Here is a 21605-nt window from a genome sequence, read left to right on the forward strand (position 1 = left end):
CAGGCCCTGTCTTCTACACTAAGGAGGGACCCCAGCGAACCACATGTTCCCTGCCAAGTCCAGGACCCTCTGGAGGACACAGACACTCGGTGCTGGGCTGGGGGCCAGGAAGCCACAGTCAGGGCCCAGGCCCTCCTGAGTCCTCTGGGGACCAGCCTTGTTGGAGGGCTGCAGGGAGAAGGTGGCAGGGGGCCTGTGGGCTCCGGGTCGGCCTCCACCTCCGCTGCTCCAGGCTTCTGGTCCCCAGAGCCTCCCCTCCTCTCTGTCAGATCCCAGGGGCACTAGGACAACGCAGGGGGTGTCGAGGCGGTGGGGCTGCAGGCCCCCTCCCTGGGCTGCTCGTAGATGCTGCAGTTGGGGGTGGCGCCCTGGCAGTAGATGTTCAGGAAGTTGCGATACTTCTCGTTGTACATCTGCTTCTGGAAGCAGAGCGCCACGCCCTTGTCACACTCGCAGGTCTGCCTGTCGCAGTCCGTCTGGTTGAAATCTCCTGTGGGGAGGGGAGAGCGAGCACTCTGAGGCGCCAGTGGTCCCAGGGCCAGTTGGACCAGCACCACCGGCGGGCCCACCCGAGGCCTGCAGCTCCCGGCTGGCCGGCAGCCCGTGCGAAAGCTCCCGGCGGCTCTGGTTCGTGCCAAACTCAGAGAACCAGAGTCCGGCTATGGTGGCATCGTTGGGAAACAGGCCCAGAAGGGCGACCTGCTTACCGATGTCACCCAGCAAACCCAAGGCAGAGCTGGGACAAGGACTGTCTTCCATCACAGAACTGCCGCACACCCACGCTGGAGGGAGTTCGTGCCGAGCATCCAGGGAGGAAAACACTTCCTCCCACGGAGCAAATGTTTAATACATGGTAACTGCTGCTGTTGTCGCTGTGTTATTAATATTAGCCTCCAGAAATCCTTCACCCCGATAGTCCCAGCCTTAGGTGTGCGTTAGAACCAGCTGCGGACTTGTTCCAACAGGCCGCCCCGCCCCGCCCCGCCCCGCCCCGCCCCGCCCGCGGCTTCAAGCCTGGATTCAGTAGGTCAGGGCGGGGCCTGATAACCTGCATTTCCAACAGGTGCCTAGGTGATGCTGATGCCGAGGGTCGGGGAACACCCTCTGAGATCCACGCACTAGCCAATGGTTTGCAAATATTTCAACCTTTCTATCAGCACAATCCTTTCTTGTAAGTGAAACTTTTTGCAGAAAGCTAATACATCAAACAGCGGAAAGAGAAGCCTCTTAAGCCATAACATGCATTAAAGAGCCAGCCGACTACTCAGGGGCCTCGCCCCACCAGCACCCCTCACAGCCGCTGTCCCCTCTGTCCCCAGGGATCCCCAGAATCCCCCAGGAAAGCCACTGCTTGGGGTTTTAATGGAGAGACATCCCCTCTCTCAAGCCAGCCCCCCCGCCACTCCACATTTCACCAGCAGAATAAGAGGACCACAGAGCCCTGAGCTCCAAGGGCTCCAGATGTGTCCCCCCCGGCTCTTTCCCAGAGAAAGGAGACTTGGTTTCTTTGCAAAGCGGGGGGTGCTGGTGAGCTGTTAGGGAGGGACAAGGAGCAAGCCCAGCTGAAAGAGGAGGCAAAGGGGCCGGGCTGCCCCCAAGGAGGGCACCAAGGGAGGCAGGGCAGGGACCCCTGGGCCACTGGCTTGGGTGCTGCACCCCTCCGTTGGGGAAAGACCCTGGAGAGTCCCCAGTAAAGGAGGAAACCCCACCAGGTCTGGCTCCAACAGCTTGAATTCTGAAAGACTAAGCGTCCTGGGGTGGGGCCACCTTCTGGTGGGGTCCCAGTGACAGAGCTAGAAGGGAACCGGTCTGCTCCGATCCAAACCCTTCATGTACCCAGGGAGACTGGAGCCGGGTAGGGAAGGGCCCTGCCCAGGGCACATGGCAAGGAGGTGCTGGCAGAACCTGGATTCAAGCCCGTGTCCCAGACTCCCAGGCCAGTGTGTCACAGAGTCTCACAATCACCTAAGGATCTGGTTCAAAGCAGAGATTCCTGGGCCCCACCCAGACCCAGAGTCAGAATCATCCCCTCAGCCTCCAAGCGTGAGGCTCCCCAGCTCTAGGGAAACGGCCGATTCAGGCTCGCGGGTCAGAACACCCCAGGGAGACGCCCAGGGCCACCGCCAGGGTTGTTTGACTGAACTGACAGAACAAGAGGCCTGGCGAGTCTGAATTTCAGACAAACAGATACTGTTAGTATCAGGGTGTCCCAAATCCTGCGTGGGACACACTCACGCTAACGCTGAATTCTATGCTGACGCTAATGGATTCCATGCTAACGTTTCATTTTTAGCGTAAGCGTATCCCCCGAAATATTCAGGATGTACTTATGTATCAACGTTTGTGGTCGTTTATCGGAAACTCGAATTGAACCGGGCGCCCTGGGTTCTATCTGGCTAGCCTGCAGGGCCCAGCTGGCTGCGGGCAGGTGTCGGGGAGGACTCACTGCAGACAATCGTCTTGTTCTTCTCGATGGAGTATTCGTAGTGGTCCACGTAGGTGTGGCAGCCCTGGTCAAAGAGCTTCTGGTAGCAGCAGTCATGGGCGTGGCAGCACCTAGGGGCGGGTAGAGGAGAGCAGGCCCACGTGGCTCGGCTTGGCCCACCTCCTACCAGCAGAGACCCTGGACATCTGTCCCATTTCCTCACTGGCCAGACCTTCAGACTGAAGCCCAGAGTGGGGTAGTTACTTGCCTGAGGTCACACAGCTGGGCAAAGCCAGCCGGTGCCCCAGGTTCTTGTCCCCGATTCTGCCTCCTTGTGCTGTGCCCAGGGCTCTAGCTTCCCCCTGGGGCCCGGCTGCAGCTTCAGGAAGGGCCAGGTGGTCCAGCAGCGTGGCCAGGGCGGGAGGGCGGGTTCTACACTGACCACGTGCGGCGGCCACACCTAGCTGTGCGTGGTGGCCAGCAAGGACGAAGGTCTGAAGGGCTGAGTCGGGGCAGGAAGCCGATGTGGTGTGGCAGTTTCTCTCCCCTCCGGTGGAGGGAAAACCCTTAGCCAGAGTGCACGTATTAAGCTCCCAGCGACACCAGACTTGGTGCTGGCTGCTTTGGGGGAGACAGGAGCTGAAGATAGGCCGTGGCTTTGGTCCCCATCCCCCAGAGCCTGCAGCCTGTGGGGTCAGGGGTCACAGCTCTTGCCTTTGTCAGGCATGAGCTGTGTGACTGCTGGTCATGGGCTCCTTCCTGGCAAGAGTGGGAGTTCACAGGCCTCCAGGCCCAAGGCTTGGAGATGGACCACAGAGAGCCCACGATGGTTGGAGAAAACATGGGTCAAAGGTCAGGCTCGTCGTCACCCTCTGGGGAAAGGGCCCTCTCCCACCTTGGAAATGGAGAGCAGTCTGCCCTCCTCCGCCCTGACCCAGTTCTGCCAGCAGCCCAGGCATTCTGGAACCTACCAGTCTACATCATCCATGGGCTGGCCACGGCCCCCCAGCCCGCAGTAGCAGCCGTAGCCCACGAAGGACAGGATGGCATTTTTCCCTGTGATGGCTTCCACCATGGACTTCAGGTTGAACAGGCTGCTGTGCGCTGCAGGCAGGACTGCAAGAGGACCAGAGGCTGCTGTGGGCAGGGTGCCCGTGGGCCGGGGTCCCCCACCTGGGGCCAGGGGCACAGCCGGCGGGCAGAGCGGGACAAAGGAAGCGATGTGCAGAGCATGCATTTCCTGTTCTTTTGTTTTATCCTCACCCGAGGACATTTTTCCATTTTTGTTCAGATAGAGTGGGAGGGAGAGAGAGAGAGAGAGAAACATCGAAGTGACAGGGACACATTGAGTGGCTACCTCCCACACGATCACAACCAGGGCCGGGGGTAAATTGCAACCAAGGTACGTGCCCTTGGCCAAAATCGAACCCGCAACTTATTGTTCCACGGGCCGACACTAACCGCTGAGCCAAGCCGGCCAGGGCGCATTCCCCGTTCTTACATTAAGCCCTGTGGCCCTGAGAACATAATAGCAGTTAGTATGATGCTGAGGACTTCTCAGAGCCAGGCACGGTCCTAGGGCCCTCCGTGCACTAACTCATCGCGTGCCTGCAGCCCTGTGAGGTGCTCATGGTGCGGCTGTGCCATCCTACAGATAAGGACCCCGAGGCCCAGAGCACTTAGTAACTTGCCCAAGAACACAGTGCAAAGCGGTGGAGACAGAATTTAGACCCAGTGAGAACCCAAGGCCCAGCTGCCGGGAAACTATAAGGGGCTTCGCGCACATGTATGTGCTCTTCTGAACATGGGGTGTGATTCTGGGCCCCCGCTTAGCCTAGTTTCTCTGTCCCCAGTGGGGAATCAGCGTCCCAACCACAGTCCTGGGGCTGGTGCATTTCAGGATAAACCCAGAGACAACTGGGAGACCTGGTCATTCAGTGACTACACACACACACACACACACACACGGGCAGGAGAGCTGCTCTATCTCCGTTTTAGGGAGGAGCAAACTCAGGCTCAGAGCAGTGAAGGCCACAGAGCCGGGCAGTGGCAGAGCCCAGCCGTGAACCCAGGTCTGCTGCCCCCGCGCTGTGATGCCGCCACCATGCAGGACAGCTCCTGCCGGCCCCCAGCTCGGGGCCCCTCCAGCGGGGCCCTGCCCCTGCTCTCTCCACGCTCCCCGCTCTGCTCCACAGCCTCAGAAAGGAAATGAGCCACGAGAGGGAGGAGCCAGGAGTTTCAGAAGCAGCAGGCTGGAGGGATCCCAAAGGCCGAAATTACTTGAGACGTGGTTGTCCCACCTCGCTAGTGACGGGGAGCTCACAACCTCGGCGGGCCTTAGTGGGACAGCACACACTCTGGAGTCAGACCCAGGCCCATAGCTCCGTTCATCCCATCTGTAAAATGGGAACAATAATAGTGATTCCTGGGATTCCCCGGGGGCAGTGTCTGGTTCGGGGCTGGGATGCTCTACACGCTCACTCCCAGCATGGTGCCCACCAACACCGAGGGCTTGTTAGACCCTGGGCCGGACCTGCCCGCCCCCTCGGAGAGCTGATGTTGGGAATCCTGCTCCCCTGAGTCTCCCAGTCTACTGGCTCCGTGATTCTGCCATTACCGAGAAGAAAAAGCAGATAAGAGAGGACACAGGGGAGGAGTAGGGAGAAATGACAAGTGACTTTAAGAGAATGGTTTAGAACCATATCAGTGTCTACACCGGGGCCCTGAGAGAGGGAGAGAGAGGACCCTGTGTCCTGTGGGCCTGAGCCTGTCTCCTGAGCTGCACAGATTGGTTTGGCAGCAATGACCGTTGAAGGGCCAGGAGGGGTCCCTGGGACCCGTAGCTCTTCCCCCACCCCACCCCCACCTCTGCTGGCGTCTTGGTGCTGGAGAAAGATGTGTGTAGCAAGCAGCCAGGGAGTCAGACGGACTGGGTTTGCAAACAGGTTTCTCCATCCACACTGTGGGACCGTGGGCAGGTTACGTAACCTCTTCGACCTCAATTCCTAAATCTGACGACAGCCAATAATGGCATTCCCCTGCAGGGTGCGCTGTGCAGAGCCCTGAGGTCCTGTGCGAGGGCCTGGCCCTCTCGCTCCCCAGCCTGAAACCCCCACCTCCCACCCCCACCCATCAGGGAGTTGTGCAGGTGTTACCCACCCCCCTGCGGGGACAGCTTTCAATCTCATAAAAGAGAATACATCCTGGCCTGTGTGGCTCAGTTGGTTGGGCGTTGTCCCTGTCCCGTGCACCAAAATGTTGCTGGTTCAATTCCTGATCAGGGCACATGCCTGGGTTGTGGGCTTGATCCCTGGTAGGGGGTGGGCAAGAGGCAGCTGATTGATGTTCCCTTCTCACACTCTTTATCTTTCTCTCTCCCTCTCTCTCTAAAAAATCAATAAGCATATTTTTTTTAAAAGAGAGAGAAGAAGCCCTGGCCAGTTTGACTCAGTGGTTAGAGTGTCGGCCTGCTGACCCGAGAGTCCCTGGTTCGGTTCCTGCTAGGGACACATGCCTTGGTTGCAGTTTGTCCCCAGCCCCGGTTAGGGTCATGTGAGTGGCGATAACTCAATGTGTCTCTCTCACATTGATGTTTCTCTCTCTCTTCCTCCTTCTCTTCCTCCCACTCTATCTGAAGATAAATGCAAGAATGTTCTCGGGTAAGGATTAAAAAAAAAAGAGAGAGAGAGAAGAAGAGTGAGAAACTCAACCTATCCACACAAAAGGTGGACACACATAGAGACACACACAGACATTGACACACCTACCTCACCCTCTCCTCCACACCCCGCACACTGGTACACACACTCACATGCAAACACACACGCATACTTAGTACACTCACATCGCACACACAGACAACACACTCTCCTAGCTGCTGTCACACACTCATCCGCATGCTCACACATCACAAATGCACCCAGAGTGGATCCGTGGCAGGAAGCGAGGCCACGTCCACACTGGCGCTCCGGGTGGGAGACACAGCGTCTGTGTTCAGTCAGGCTGGAGGCTCTGCCCTGGCCAGTGGCTTGGGCTGAACTCAAGTGGTTATTTTCCAAATAACAGCTCACTCTGCCTGAATTCAACCAACAGTGTCTCATATCCAGCCACATCTAGCCTGAGTCAGTTTCTGATATTTCTTTCCCTTGGTTCTGGCTGCCTCCAGGAGACAAGTAACAGGCTGATGGAAAGCCGGTGAGGGCCCTGGCCGGTTTGGCTCAGAGGTTGGAGCGTCAGCCTGCAGACCAAAGAGTCCCGGGTTCGATTCTGGCCAAGGGCACGGACCTTGGTTGTGGTTCGTCCTCGGCCTCGATTGGGGTCGTGCGGGTGGCAGCCACTCGATGTGTCTCTCTCACATCGATGTTTCTCTCTTTCTCCCACTCTGTCTGAAGATAAATGTAAAAAATATCCTCAGGTGAGGCTTAAAAAAAGGCCAGCGAGGGTTTAGTCCATCTTCCATCGACCTGAGGCAACTTCTGCTGGAACGGCTGCATGTGTGGGGGTCACTTTGTGCCAAGGGCCTCAGCTGTCCCCAATACACACGCCCGGGGTTCGCACCCTGGGTAAGAAGTCTCCAGACCTGTTCCATCGCCTTTTTATACACTCACATAGACACCACAGCGCCATACACATCACGCAGAGGCACATGTACCTCTACATTCATATACACCCTCTGGACACACAGCACTCAATTAACGCACGCTCACACATTCCATTGACATGTGCTATACACAGGGACATCACTGTACCTTCAGACATACCTACACACACAGAGACACGTGTATATTCACAACAAACGATTAGCTTCTGTCTATGTGTACACACGCACACACTCACACTTAGGTACACAAACGCCTGGGTTCGCTGGGGTGCCCGGACGCCCAGCAAATGCCACCACTTTACGATGCTTGCTCAGCTGTGGGCCCTGCCTCTTGAGGCTTGTAAATGCCAGCTGCCTGTGGCGTGTTTACAGGTGGCAGAGGGAGAAACAGCCCCAGAGAGAGGGCGAAGCCTGACAGGCTGGGCAGCGAGCTGCAGGCCGAGAGAGGCGAAGCACGGGCCCGAGGTCTGGCTGCCGGTCCGTGGATGGAGGAGCGGGGTGCCCACGGTCAAGAGAGAAAGCTGGGGTGGGGAGAAGGGGGCATCTCCCAGAGCCTTTACTCACGGCTGCCGGCCAGGATGGCGACGGTGAAGCACTTCAGAGCCAGGGTGGATCTGCGAGAGGAAGGAACCCAGGTTCTGAGTCGGGCCGTTTGTCCTTCCTGCAGGTCCAGGCCTGCTGCTCCGTCCTGGGCCTCATTATCACTGCCGCTGCCCACAGTTCTGTCCCTTGATGGCCCTGACGACATTGGTGCCCTGGTGCCTGCTGCCCCATCCCTGTGATTAACACCTCCAGGAAGACCTGAGCACCTCCTACCTGCCCTGCACCTCCGGAAGGCACAGCCCCCAGAATGGCAGAGCCGGGAGGCACCAGGCGCCTCTCTCCTCCCTCCCAGAGCAGAAATCCGCTTCCAAGAAAGGAAGCTCATTGCCTCATGGGGTTGGATCCCTGTCACAGATTAGAACCAACCTCCTTTCATAGTTGCACCTGGAAGTCACGTGACCCACCCTGGTGGCTGGGTCCCTAAACCTGTTGCAATGCCCCCCCACCCCGGAGTAAAGTCTGCCCCGAGTCTTGCACTCAGAGCCAGGAGACCTGGGTCCCTGGATTCTAGCCTCAGCTCTGCTTCTAAAATGCTGTGTGACCTTGGATAGACCTCTTAGCCTCTCTGGGACTCAACTGCCTCCCAAGGATTGACCAGATGATCCGTAAGGCCCTCCTAGTGCTGAGCGTGCACTGACCTTCTCAGCCGTCACTCAGAGACCCAGACCTCCCCTTCCTGGGGAGACAGATTCAAGGAGCCAGTTCCCCGCTTCCAACCCTGCTCTCCACGGAGGGCTCCATCCCAGGGGAGCAGGCACGTACCTGGAGGTCCTCGCAGAAGAGGCCCTGAGATTTGGGCCCCTCCACCCAGAGGGGTGTCTAACCAGCACCTTCTTCCTGAACCCTTTGGGGTTGGCCTGCGCCCCATCTGCCATGTTCTGGGTTCTGGGGGGCCAGCAACATAGGGCTCCAAAGGTCTGTGATCTGCTCCAAAAACTCTGGGGAGTAGGCCCCAGCTTCTCACTGCCACCTACACTGACAGGGTAGTGCCGGGCAGTGCCCCGGGGCAGGACGTGACACATGGCCTAGACAAAGGAGGCTCCACCTCCTCCCTCCTACCATCACTGCCGCCACCTTGCCCACAGCCACCTGGCGAAGTCCCCACCCTGGGTGTTCTGGCCCACAGAGGGTGGGGTTTCTGCACCTGGCCTGGAGTTGGCCCCTCCCCTTGCACCCGAAAAAAAATTAGTCCAAAGTCCTCTCTCTTCCCATCTGAAAAGGATGTTAAAATTATTAATGACACTTGATAAAGGACAGTGAGGCAGACTTTACTCCAAGGGAGGCTTTGCTATAGGTTTAGGGACCATTGCAAAGGGGTGTCACCTTGGGGAAGAGATTGAACTTAACTCCAAATACAAGAAGGAGAAGTGAGGATTTATAGCCAAGGAGGAGGGTGGAGGTCAGTGGATGGAAAACACTAAGTGGAAATATCAGGGGTTAGGAGGTTTCTGGCTGAGGGCAGGCCAGGGTGACCAGACAGCATGGGGGGGAGGGGGGCTGAGGAACCCCATCAGACATTGGAAGTGATCAGACAGCATGGAGGGAAGGGGGGAGGAAGAGGGGCTGAGGAACCCCTCATACATTGGAGGTGATCAGACAGCATGGGGGGAAGGGGGGAAGGAAGGGGGGCTGAGGAACCCCATCAGACAGACATTGGAGGTGATCAGACAGCATGGGGAGAAGAGGGGAAGGAAGGGGGGCTGAGGAACCCCATCAGACAGACATTGGAGGTGATCAGACAGCATGGGGGGAAGGGGGGAAGGAAGGGGGGCTGAGGAACCCCATCAGATAGACATTGGAGGTGATCAGACAGCATGGAGGGAAGGGGGGCTGAGGAACCCATCAGACATTGGAGGTGATCAGACAGCATGGGGGGAAGGGGGGAAGGAAGGGGGGCTGAGGAACCCCATCAGATAGACATTGGAGGTGACCAGATGTGGAGGATGGGGATTCTGGCTGAACTGACTCAATAGGATTCTTCCTAAAATTCGGACAATGCAGAGATGAACCAAGGAGCCCAAAAGTCAAGGCCTAGTTGAGAAAGAGGTCAAGGGAGCCTGAGTGGAATTTGGTGGAGGAGAGAATCTTTGCCAGGGTCTCGGTGTGGCTAGGCGTGTGTCTGTAGGCTTCCCTCCACGTCTGCAGGCATGTTGGCACCCACATCTGGTGAAGGCGGGAGGGGCACCAGCACATGCGTCTGGCAGGAAGCCCCCCCCTCGCCTCAGGAGGGTGAGCCTGCCTGACCTGCAGCGGGGCCCCTGGCATGCGGGCTGATCAGACCTCTGACCTCCACGACAGATGCAGTGGGAGCCTCCTCCCACCAAGTCTGACAACCGAAAATGTCTCCAGACATCACAGATGCCCCAGGGGACTCAGATGTTTCTGGTTGAGGGTTTAATGGCCTGGGAGTGGGTGCCATGTGCCCCTTGTTAGCGGGTGGCATGTGTGCGGGAAAGATGAACAGGAGAGAAGCAGAGGGGCCTGGGGCAGTCCCACCGATGGGGCTCTGACCCCAGCACCCCCACAATTGGCTCCGAGACCCTGGCAGGCTCGTTCCCTTCCCTGGCCTCTGCGTCCTCAGCTGTGGACTGGATCTCACCGGGCCTCACTGAGAGAGGATCACTGGACGGATGGCAGGTGTCACGCCTCCTGGGCCTGGAGCAGGTGCTCAGCGAAGGGTCTGACTATTGCCAAGTCGAGGCTCCTCCTCCAGTCTGGAGGTGGACTGGGATGGGGAACGCAGCAGCGTGGATGGAAGACTACTCTTGGAAATAAAGACTCCAAGTAACCCCCCAGCTTCACTTTGTCCCTTCTTTCTCTCCAATGTCCCCAAAGTTGCTGACAAAGAACTGGAGAAACCCCCTGGGGTTTTCCTTCCTACCGGGCACTCTATCACACCAACTGGCCAGCCCATCCCCCGGGTCACACCCCCTCTGCCACGCCCCCATCCCTCCTCTGCCCAACTTCCTCTCCATGGATGCGGGTCCTTCTCCTTCCCAGAAGTTGTAGGAAATCCCCAGTGCATCCAATCCCACACCCCTCCATGGGAAGGTGTGAATTCGTGCTTGCTCACACACCCCTCCACAGGAAGGTGAGAATTTGCACTTGCTCACACACCTCTCCATGGGAAGGTGTGAATTCGTGCTTGCTCACACACCCCTCCATGGGAAGGTGTGGATTCGTGCTTGCTCACACACCCCTCCATGGGAAGGTGTGGATTCGTGCTTGCTCACACACCCCTCCATGGGAAGGTGTGAATTCGTGCTTGCTCACACACCCCTCCATGGGAAGGTGTGAATTCGTGCTTGCTCACACACCCCTCCATGGGAAGGTGTGAATTCGTGCTTGTTCACACACCCCTCCATGGGAAGGTGTGAATTCGTGCTTGCTCACACACCCCTCCATGGGAAGGTGTGAATTCGTGCTTGCTCACACACCCCTCCATGGGAAGGTGTGGATTCGTGCTTGCTCACACACCCCTCCATGGGAAGGTGTGGATTCGTGCTTGCTCACACACCCCTCCATGGGAAGGTGTGGATTCGTGCTTGCTCACACACCCCTCCATGGGAAGGTGTGAATTCGTGCTTGCTCACACACCCCTCCATGGGAAGGTGTGAATTCGTGCTTGCTCACACACCTGTCCATGGGAAGGTGTGAATTCGTGCTTGCTCACACACCTGTCCATGGGAAGGTGTGAATTCGTGCTTGCTCACACACCCCTCCATGGGAAGGTGTAAATTTGCACTTGTTCACACACCCCTCCATGGGAAGGTGTAAATTTGCACTTGTTCACACACCCCTCCATGGGAAGGTGTAAATTCACACTTGCTCACACACCCCTCCATGGGAAGGTGTAAATTCACACTTGCTCACACACCCCTCCATGGCAAGGTGTGAATTCGCGCTAGCTCACACCTTTCTCGTAGGCACTTATGCACGTTTTGGTGTGTGGATCTTGGTACTGCACTCTGACTGAGCATCTGGAGAACAGGCACTTCATTTCCTCCAAAGCCCGGGGGTTTCTCGGGGACAGGATCTGCCTGTCAGACCGGGAGTTCCCTAGGACTGAGCGCGGTGGGAGGAGAAGGCTGGGCTCTGCCTTTACTTGTCTGCACAAAGTTTGGTTCAGTTTTTGCTTCAATTTTTCATTCGCCTCAAAACGATACCACAGCACGCCAAAGGAGGGAGAACTAAGGAGGGAGACCCGGTACAGTCCACACAGGGAAGATCCTCCAACCTGTAGGTAAGGTAGAGACACTTAGATCTGTGCCGAGGAGGCCGTAGCCGCCTGTGGGCTTCCAAACAGCCCTGTTGCCATGTTCTCGCCTCACACTCCCACTGGCTGTTCTGGTTGAGCTGGTCTGCAGAGGGCAAGCCCCCGAGGTGGGGGCATCGGCTCTTCCCTCTCCCGCCTCCCCCTACCAAGCACAGGGTGCTCAATAGCAGAAGTCAATAATAAACTGGTCAGCCCAGTAATTCCACTTCGGGTACTGTAAACCAAGATGCCAACCTGAGTTGTTCCCAGAGACAGATGAAAAATATATGAACTGGTGTTTTATACGACGCACCTCTCAAATCAGGAGCAACTTAGGTTAGGGGGTTATTAAGCGAGTCATTAATCATCCATTCATAATCATGTTCTTAAAGACTTGATGATACAAAACACAAACAAACAAACAAAACCCTGGAGACGAGGGTCATAGCAGTTTTGGAAAAACAGAAAAGGGGATTGGTGTACACATATGTAAAAATTATCTGGAAGGATATACAGCCAAACATTAGTCATGGTTGTTTTTAGACAGTGGAATAACTGGCTTTATTTTATCACTTGTAATTTTCTGTATTAAAAATGAATGTAAGGCAATACCAAAAACTGAGATGGAACGGTCAGTGTCCCTGAAAGACACAAACTCACTCAACTGGAAATAGCCCTATATCTATTAACGAAATGGACTATGTAGTTTAAAACCTTCTCATAAAAGAAACTTGAGGTCCAGATGACTTCGCTGGTGAATTCAACCCAATACCTAAGGAAGAAATAACACCAACTGGATTGAACAGCTCGGGCTGCCACAGACAAAATGCCACAGGCCGGGTGGCTTGAACATTCGTTTTCTCTCAGTTCCGAAGGCTGAGGTCCAAGGTCCAGGTGTCGGCAGGTTTGGTTCATTTTGAGGTCTCGCTCCTGGTTTTGCAGACAGTCACCTTCCCTGTCCTTCCATGGTCTTTCCACTGTGTGTGCACCTACTTCTGGTCTCTTTGTGGGTCCTGATTTCCAATTCTTATAAAGACCCCCATCAGACTAGACTATGGCTCACACTAATTGTTTCATTTTAACTTCATCACCTCTGTACACGTTCGAGGTTGGGGCGTCAACAGATTAATTTTTGGAAGACACACTTCAGCTTATAAACTTTGACTTCTTCCAGAAAATTTAAGCAGAGGACGTGCTCCCACACTCATTCTATAAGGCCACCATTATTGTAATACCCAAACCAGATAAAGACATCACAAGAAAAGAAAATTGCAGACTAATATCCCTCATGAACATAGATGCAAAAATTCTTAACAAAATGTGAAAAGTATCTCATAATACAAAGGTGAGCAAAAATAGGTTTACAGTTGTGAGTACATGAAACAGAGTTTATTCTCATATTAGTATTTACTTACTACTGGTTGCATTAAGTATTATCATTATTAACCTACTTTTGCTCCCTCCTGTATATGAAAAGGAAAAATATCCTGTGACCAAGTTTGGTTTGTCACAGGAACAAAAGGTTGGTTTTACATTGAAAATCAATGAATGTAATACACTGGATTAATAGACTAAAGAAGAAAAAACACATCATCATTTTAATAAATGCAAAACAACCTCACTTGACAAAATCTGACGTCTGTTTCTGATGTAAAAAGCAAAACAAACAAACAAAATGTCAGCAAATTGAGGTCGACGCAAACGTCCTCAGCTTGAAAAGGGCATTCACAAAACCCTGCAGCTCAGCTCATACCTGGTGGCAAAAGGCTGGTTGCTTTCCCCCCTCAGATTAGAAATAAGACCTTTCAGCCAATGCAACAAGGCAAGAAAACAAATAAAAGACATTCAGATTGGAAAGGAAGAAGTTATGATAGCCCATGTAAAAAATCCTATAGAATATACAAAAAAGCTACTGGAACTAATAACTGAATATAGCAAGGTTGCAGACTATAAAATGGAAATACAGGAAAATTAATTGTACTTCTACTTACCAGCAATAAGCAACTGGAAATTGGAATTGAAAAAGATACATTTAAAGTGATATCAAACATTTAGGGCTAAATCTGATAAAATATATGGAAGACTTGTACAGTGAAAACTATAACACAATGTTCAGGGAAATCAGAAAGACCAAAATAAATGCAGGGATATGCCATGTTTATGAATCAGAAGACTAAATATTAAGATGTCAGTTTTCCCCATTAGCTCTGTAGACTCAATCACTAATAGACTTTTCTTGTAGAAATTCATGAGTTGATCCTAAAACTCATGTGGAAATGAAAAGGACCTAGAATATCAAATCAACTTTAAAGAGAAGAACAAGGATTTACATGACCTGGTTTTAAGACTTATAAAGTTACTGTAATCAAGACAGTGTGGATTGATATAAAGACAGACAAGTAGATTAGTGGAACAGAATGCATGATCCAGATTAGACCTATATATGGAGACAAAGGAGCAAAGACAGTTCCAGGGAGGAAGAAGAGTCTTTCAACAGTGGTGCTAGAACAATTGGATATCAACATGAAAAGAAAGGAAAAAAGGAGAGAGAGAGAGAGAGAGAGAGAGAGAGAGAGAGAGAGAGAGAAAGGAGGGGAGGGGAGGGGAGGGGAGGAGAGGAAAGGAAAGAAAAAGACTTTCTATTTATACCTCATATACAAAAATTAATCAGAATGGTCATAGTTCAACGAGGGTGCCAAGACAATTCAATAGGGAAAGATGTATTTAACTAACGGTGCTGAGACCACTGGATATCCACATGCAAAAAAATGAACTTGGACCCCTTCCTCATACCACGCACACAAGTTAACTCAAGATGAAAAATAGACCTGAATGTAAGTGTTAAAACAATACAACTCTTAGAAGGAAACAGAGGAGTAAATCTTTGTGATCTCGGGTTAGGCAATGGTTTCTTAGATGCTACAACAGAAGAACAAGTGACCCCCCCCAAAAAAAGATCAATTGAACCTCATCAAAATTAAAAATGCTTCCCTGCAAACTATATCATCAAGAAAGTAAAAAGACAAGAATGGGAGAAAATATGCGTAAATCATGTTTGATAAGGGACTTGTATCCAGAATATATAAAGAACTCTTACACTCAATAATAAAAAGATAACAGCCCAATTTAAAAATAGGCAAAAGATTTGAATAGACATTTCTTCAAAGAAGACAAACAAATGGCCTACAAACATCCGAAAAAGACTCTCAACACCATTGATCATCAGGGAAATGTAAATCAAAACCAAAACGAGATACTATTTTACATCCATTAGAATGGCATCAAGAGGTCGCTGGTTCGATTCCCGGTCAGGGCACATGCCAGGGTTTCTGGATCGACTCCCACTAGGGGGCGTGCAGGAGGCAGCAGATTGATGTTCTCTCATTGATGTTTCTCTCTCTCTCCCACTCCCTTCCTCTTTCCTTTAAAAAAATCAATAAAAATACATTTTTTAAAAAGACAAAGGCTAACAAGTGTTAGTGGCAGTGTGGAGAAATTGGAAGCCTCACACATTGTGATCGGACTGAAAACTGGTGCAGCCATTTTGGAGAATAGTTGGCAGGTTCTCAAAGCAGGAAGCTTGGAGTCACCACAGGACTCAGTTGTTCCACCCCTAGGTATACACTACGAGAGACGAAAACATGTCCATGCAAAAGGGTACAAACAATATTATTTCTTTTTTTAATTTATTTTGTCTTTATTGATTTTAGAAAGAGAGGAAGGGATAGGGAGAAAAATAGAAACATCGATGAAAGAGAACATTGATCAGCAGCCTCCTGCATGCCCCGCACTGGGAATCGGGCCACAACCTGGGCATGTGCCCTGACCGGGAATCGAACTGGTGACCTCCTGGTGTGTGGGTCGACATTCAACCACTGAGTCACATCGGCTGGGCAACAATTTTATGTATATGAAAAGGCCACAACATGTGTGATTTAGATAAAATGAATAGGCAAATCTGTGGAGAGAGAAAGCAAATTAGTGGTTGGCCACAGCTGTGGGAGAGGTGGACACGGAGTAACTGTTAATGGGTAGGGTTTTTTTGGGGGGTTGTTGAAAATGTTCTGAAATTAGATTGTGGTGATGGTTGCATAACTGTGAATATACAAAGACACCCACATCCCATTATACACTTGAAGTGAATAAATGGTATGCTACGCAAATTATATTTCAGCAAAGCTTTTTTTAACGGATCATATTATTCAACTTTAAAAAGAAAGAGAATTCTGATATACGCCATATGGATGAAGCTTACAGGCGTGATGTTACGTGAAATAAGCCAGTCACAAAAGGACAAATACTGCATGATTCCACTTGTATGAGGAACTTCATCCAATTCATAGAGGCAGGAGATGGAATAGTGGCTGCCAGGAACCGGGGAGTGGACAACCGGGAAGTGTGATGGGTGCTTAATTTCACTTTTGCAAGGTGAAGGGTTCTGTGCATGGTTCACAGCTCTGTGAATGAGCTCAGGGCCACTCAACTGTGCACGCAAAGGTGGTTAATGTCTGCCCTGGCCGGTTTGGCTCAGCCGTTAGAGCGTCAGCGCGTGGACCTGTGGGTTGCGGGTTCGATTCCAGTCAAGGGCATGTACCTCCATTGCGATTTGTCCCCAGCCCTGGTTGGGGTCGTGCGGGAGGCAGGTACTCGATGTGTCCTTTTCACGTTTTTCCCTCTCACTCTATCTGAACAAAAATGGAAAAATGTTCTCGGGTGATGATAAAAAAATTAAAAAGATGGTTAATGTGGAAAAGTTGTTGTGTATTATTTACCAAAAAATTTTAAAGTAAACGTTAAAAATGGATCATAGACCCAGATGTAAAACCAGACAAGTGTCTTGGGGTCCACAGTCATGCCCCTGTTCTGACTCCTCAGGCCGATCAACCACCTTGTGCAAATCCGCATGAGGCCCCAACCCACACCCGCCAGATGGGCCACCGGGGGTCTGCACAGCCCAGGTTCCAATCAGCTCGAAGGCAGCCGGTCACTCCGGGGACACCAAAGGTTCCTAGCGGGCTGGGACCTGTCGTGTTCCTTCCTCTCTGCACCCGACCCAGTGTGCGAGGTCTGCCTGGGGCCAGCACACCGTCGGTGCTCAGGAAAGGCCCGCCATTCGCTGGGTGGCTGTGGGATCCTTAGAAGGGGGGCCCTGATCTCCCAGACGCTAATGCTAATAATGACAGCACCAAGTACACTACTGAGTGCTCACTGTATCCAAGCCCAGCATTGTATAGGCCCCGCGTCTCAGCATCCTCACAAGAACCCCACTCACTAGGCTTTCTCATTCTCCTTCACCCCATTTCCCAGGGGAGAAAACAAACGGCAGTCAGCCTGCAGGTCAGGTCTGTCTGAGCCTGAAGCCGCGGCCGCCAGGCGCTGCTGCCTCCCGGCGGGGTGTGGCCTTGTGGACGCGGCAGGCGCTGTCCCAGGTCTGAAGACACAGCAGGAACCTTCCAGCCATGACCATGTCAAAGCTGCTGGGCGTGGGAACTATTGAGCAATTTGGAAAGGACATTCGGTGGCCACTGCTGTAGGTGACCAGCTCTGCATCAGTTAGAAACGAAGGTCTCTGGGCCTGAGGCGTGGGAGAGGTCAGTTTGCCCGGTCCCTTGCTTTGGTCAGAACCTTAGACTCTTTCCTCCTGGGAGGAGGGGTCACCAGGTGCCATGCGTGTACTGACCACCTACTGTGTACCAAGCATTCCAGCTGCGAGCACCCCAGCCATCCTACAGGGGACGCGTTCCTGGGCCCACGTGTTGGATGGGAAGTCAGCATGAGGCCCAGGGAGACAATGTAATGTAATCAGGGCGATGTCACCATTCCGCTGAAATTCGAACCCAGACGTGTCTGATACCAAAGCGGGGTGTTTTTTCTGCCACACCTGGAGTTCATCATCTAAAAGCAATTCCCACTGCCCGTTTGCTTTGCTCGCCATCACTCAAGTTTGTAGAAGTATAATATACATAGGGACATGCACAGATTAAAACAGCTGTCAGCAGCGGTCAAGGTGGTCTCTGGCCGCAGACAGCACTCTGCACCCCAGGAGGCGGCTACTGCCCTAGTCCTGCTTGTAGCAACGAATTCAAGCTGGAAAAACAGGCGAGGAATTTTTTGTAGGAAAGAAATACACTCAGCCCGGCCGGTGTGGCTCACTGGTTGAGTGTCTACCCGTGTACACAGAGGTCGCCGGTTCGATTCCCACTCAGGGCACATGCCCAGATTGTGGTCCTGAACCCCAGTGCAGGAGGCAGCCAATCGATGTTCTCTCTCATCTCTCTCTCTAAATGTTTCTCTCTCTTCCTCTGTCTCTAAAATCAATAAAGAAAAAAAAATATTTTTTTTAAAAAACAAAACGAAATACACTCAGAACCAGAGCGAGCAACTCAGCAGGTCAAAACCAAACCAAGTGCCCGGATATTTGAACTGTCTTGCCCAAAGGGTTTGTACCCCTAGACTGGAACATCCTGAGGCAAGGAGCAAGTCACCCCCTCCTTCGTGTCTCAGAACATACATCTTTAAACTCGAAAGCTCCTTCACCCAGGTGCTATGCTAAGAGTGAGACCACAGCCCGGAGGGGCTCCAGATCTCTCCTCACAGAGGGGTCCGTGGCCCCCATTGTCCATTTTTGGTTTGCCACGTCTCACAGATGTTCCCCCCAAGCCCGGACTGCCTTTCCCTGCAGACGGACCTTCGGGGATCTCCAGGCGTTTCATCCACTTGCTTTGCTTCCGCCTTGGTGCAGCCGAAGAACAGGGTCGTTCACCTCCAAAGGAATCTCGGCTCTCTGCCTCCCTCCTCCTCCCCTGCCAGGCCTGTCAGAAAGGCAGCTGGGGCCCCAGGGGAAGCCCAGCTCCTCTCATTTCCTCTCATCCAGTGACCCCGAGCCTGGTCTCCACACTCTCTGGCAGTTTCATCATGGACAGAGTCCAGGCAGGGGACCATCCTGGTAAACAGAGCTTTGACGGGAGGGATCGGTTGAAGAGAGGACCTGGTCACTGGCTGAGAGGACCTACTGTCCCTCATCTCTTAGGAGATGGGGGTCCTCAGCAGTGAGGTTGAGGACTTCAGACTTCCAGCCTCCACCAGCTCTCCTCATGTCCACCTCCATCTATACCCAGAGGGCAAGAAAGTTATGGCTGAGCCCCTGGGTACAATGACTCTGTGAAATGGGGACAAGGGCAGGAACCACTTCCACTGACCATGCGGGACCACTCAGAAAAGTGCCTGGTAATGCAGCTCTGAGAAGACCTGTGTTCTAACCCAAACTCTGACACTTACCTGCTGTGCGACCCCGGGTAGGTGTCTAATCTCTCTGAGCTCCGGTTTCCTCACCTGTGAAATGGACACAGCAGTATCTCCCTTACGGTGTAGATGTGACTCTTAAATAATAAGCGAGTGCCTGACACAAGGTAGAGGCTCCGCAGATGGTAACTCTTCTTTGTCAAAATGTACTCCAGCAGCTAAACCCCCTCGCGGCCCTGTGCATCTCCACCTAGAGATCGCGATGCATTAGCAAGTGTCTTTCCTACTATTCCCAGGGATGTAAAAACCCACAGAATTGCTGACAAGTCTCAAGAAGTCACCAGGTCCAAGAAGGACTCATATGCCACAGATGAAGTTCTAAATTTCTACAGACTTCAGAGAAAAGAAGAGACTTAAAAACATTTCTGTCCTCTGACCCAGCAATTTCACTTCTGGAAATTTACTTGAAAGAAACCACCCTTTAAAAACAAGTTTTATCATCACAGTGTTATTTATACTAATAAGCCATGGTAATCTTAAAAATCATCATGAGAGACAAAAAAAAATCAGTCAATAGAAGCAGACCCAGAAATGACCCAAATGATAGACTTCCTGGATACAGACATTAAGACAGTTCTTATAACTATATTCTCTATGTGTAAGAAGACAGAGAAGAGTTTGTGTCTACTAACTAGAAACATAGATGATATAAAAAGACCCAGATTGAATTTCTAGAGGGGAAAGATACACTGTCTGAGGTGAAAGATACAGTGGACAGAACGGACAGCAGATTAGACGATGCAGAAGAAAAGAGTATTCTAGTACAAGCAACAGGTGGGTGATCAGGAAGAGGAAGAAGGTGGGAATAACCGCAACTAACATTATCCATCTTTAGCTACGGACCAAGCCCTGTTCACATATCATCTTGTTGAACCCCGACAAGAAGGCTGTGAAGTAGGTGCTCTCATCACGCCTCTTACACCCACGAGAAAACAAGACACGTTGCCGGGCACCTTGCGTGAGGTGCGGCAGCTGGAATCCTGGCAGTCTGGTTCTGCCTCCACCTCCTCATCCTCTGCACCTCCACATAACGCTACGGAACCCACGCGTGGTCGCCGTGTGGCATTCTCTCTGGGGGTGAGGCTTGGTGCAGTGAGCTGAATGCTGTGATCTCTAAACCCCCTGAACCAGAGGGGGGAGGGACTGCCATCCCCATCTTGTCCCCGTCCTGCAAATGTGGAAACCAACACTCATGGAGGGGAAGGGGTTTGCCCAGGGTCCCACAGATGGTAAGAGCAGGAGCCAGAGTTTGAACCAGGTTCCTCTGACCCCAAACCCAGCCTTCCAGATGGGGCCTCCGGAGGTGTCCAGGACAACTGTTGGTGAGACCCCTCTATAGAATCAATATCAGGGCTCCTCTCCCACTAGGGAAAAGCTTTCTGGAATCAATAAAGCCTTCTGGCCCTGCCTGCTTTTGCTCCTGCCCAAAGGATACCAGATCAGGGGAAGCTGGGGCTCTGGGAGGTAGCCACAGGCCCCATCAAGAGCCCAAATCTAGAAGACTGCTCGTAGGGTCTGGTCCTACGCTGGTATCAGTACAAGGGAATGACTATTGAACACACATCAGCGGGGCATGTCAAGGAAGATGCCAGAGACACTTACCCTGCTTTTAATTCTGTTTTCTTACATACGAGGGGATCAGATGGTGATGGAGTCAAGGAACAAAGGAAAAATTAGATGTAGAAGAAAGAGGAAGAGGCCCTGGCCGGTTTGGCTCAGCGATTAGAGCGTCGGCCTGCGGTCCGGAGAGACCCGGGTTCGGTTCCCGCTAAGGGCACAGACCTCGGTTGCAGTTTGTCCCCGGCCCTGGTCGGTTGTGGGGGTGGCAGCCACTCGATGTGTTCCTTTCACGTCGATGTTTCTCTCTCTCTCTCTGTTCCTCTCTCTCCCTCCCACTCTACCTGAACAGAAAATGGAAAAATGTCCTCGGGTGAGGGAAAAAAAAAAAGAAAGAAAGAGGAAGAGGGTTGAGAGAGAGAACAACTCTGAGCAGTGACTCTCGCTGGTGCTCTATGTCCGTGAACAGCCATCTCATGGACACAGAAGAAAACCAATGTCTGCTACCTATGGACTCTCCATTACACCTGGAAAGGTTATCCGTGGAGCCTCTGTGCAGACCATCTCTTCGCAGTGCCTCCGTGAGTCCTGCCGTCAGCCCGCCCCTCGCTGGGCTGGAGCCACCCCACGTGTTCATTTGGTTCTCACATGTGAACTGGGGCAGACCTTCCGCACGTCGTCGACGCGTCAGTGCCTTCAAATCGGCATGTGCTTTGACTCAGCAAGTCCACGTCAGGTGTTGCTCCTGCAGCAACAGTTCTGGACACGAACTGAGATTCAGCCTCTAGGGTTTCTTTCACTGTACCTCTGTACAGTCTAGAGTAGAAAAAACTAACCCATTGCCCTGGCCGGTTTGGCTCAGT

At 52.5% G+C, this 21605-nt stretch overlaps 1 protein-coding gene across 1 annotated transcript; it reads right to left on the reverse strand.

Annotated features, from left to right (window-relative positions):
• Positions 1-281: 281 nt before the first annotated feature.
• PLA2G2F (phospholipase A2 group IIF) lies at positions 282-8503 on the reverse strand. The gene is made up of 5 exons (XM_036256832.1): positions 8391-8503; positions 7590-7639; positions 3397-3541; positions 2447-2556; positions 282-490 (listed from the first exon to the last, which is right to left on the reverse strand). Exons 1-5 carry the CDS (start codon positions 8501-8503, stop codon positions 282-284), a joined length of 627 nt encoding a protein of 208 aa, XP_036112725.1.
• Positions 8504-21605: the final 13102 nt, after the last annotated feature.

The sequence above is a fragment of the Molossus molossus genome, unplaced genomic scaffold (assembly GCF_014108415.1).
Source record: "Molossus molossus isolate mMolMol1 unplaced genomic scaffold, mMolMol1.p scaffold_m16_p_12, whole genome shotgun sequence".
Lineage (NCBI taxonomy): Eukaryota > Metazoa > Chordata > Mammalia > Chiroptera > Molossidae > Molossus > Molossus molossus.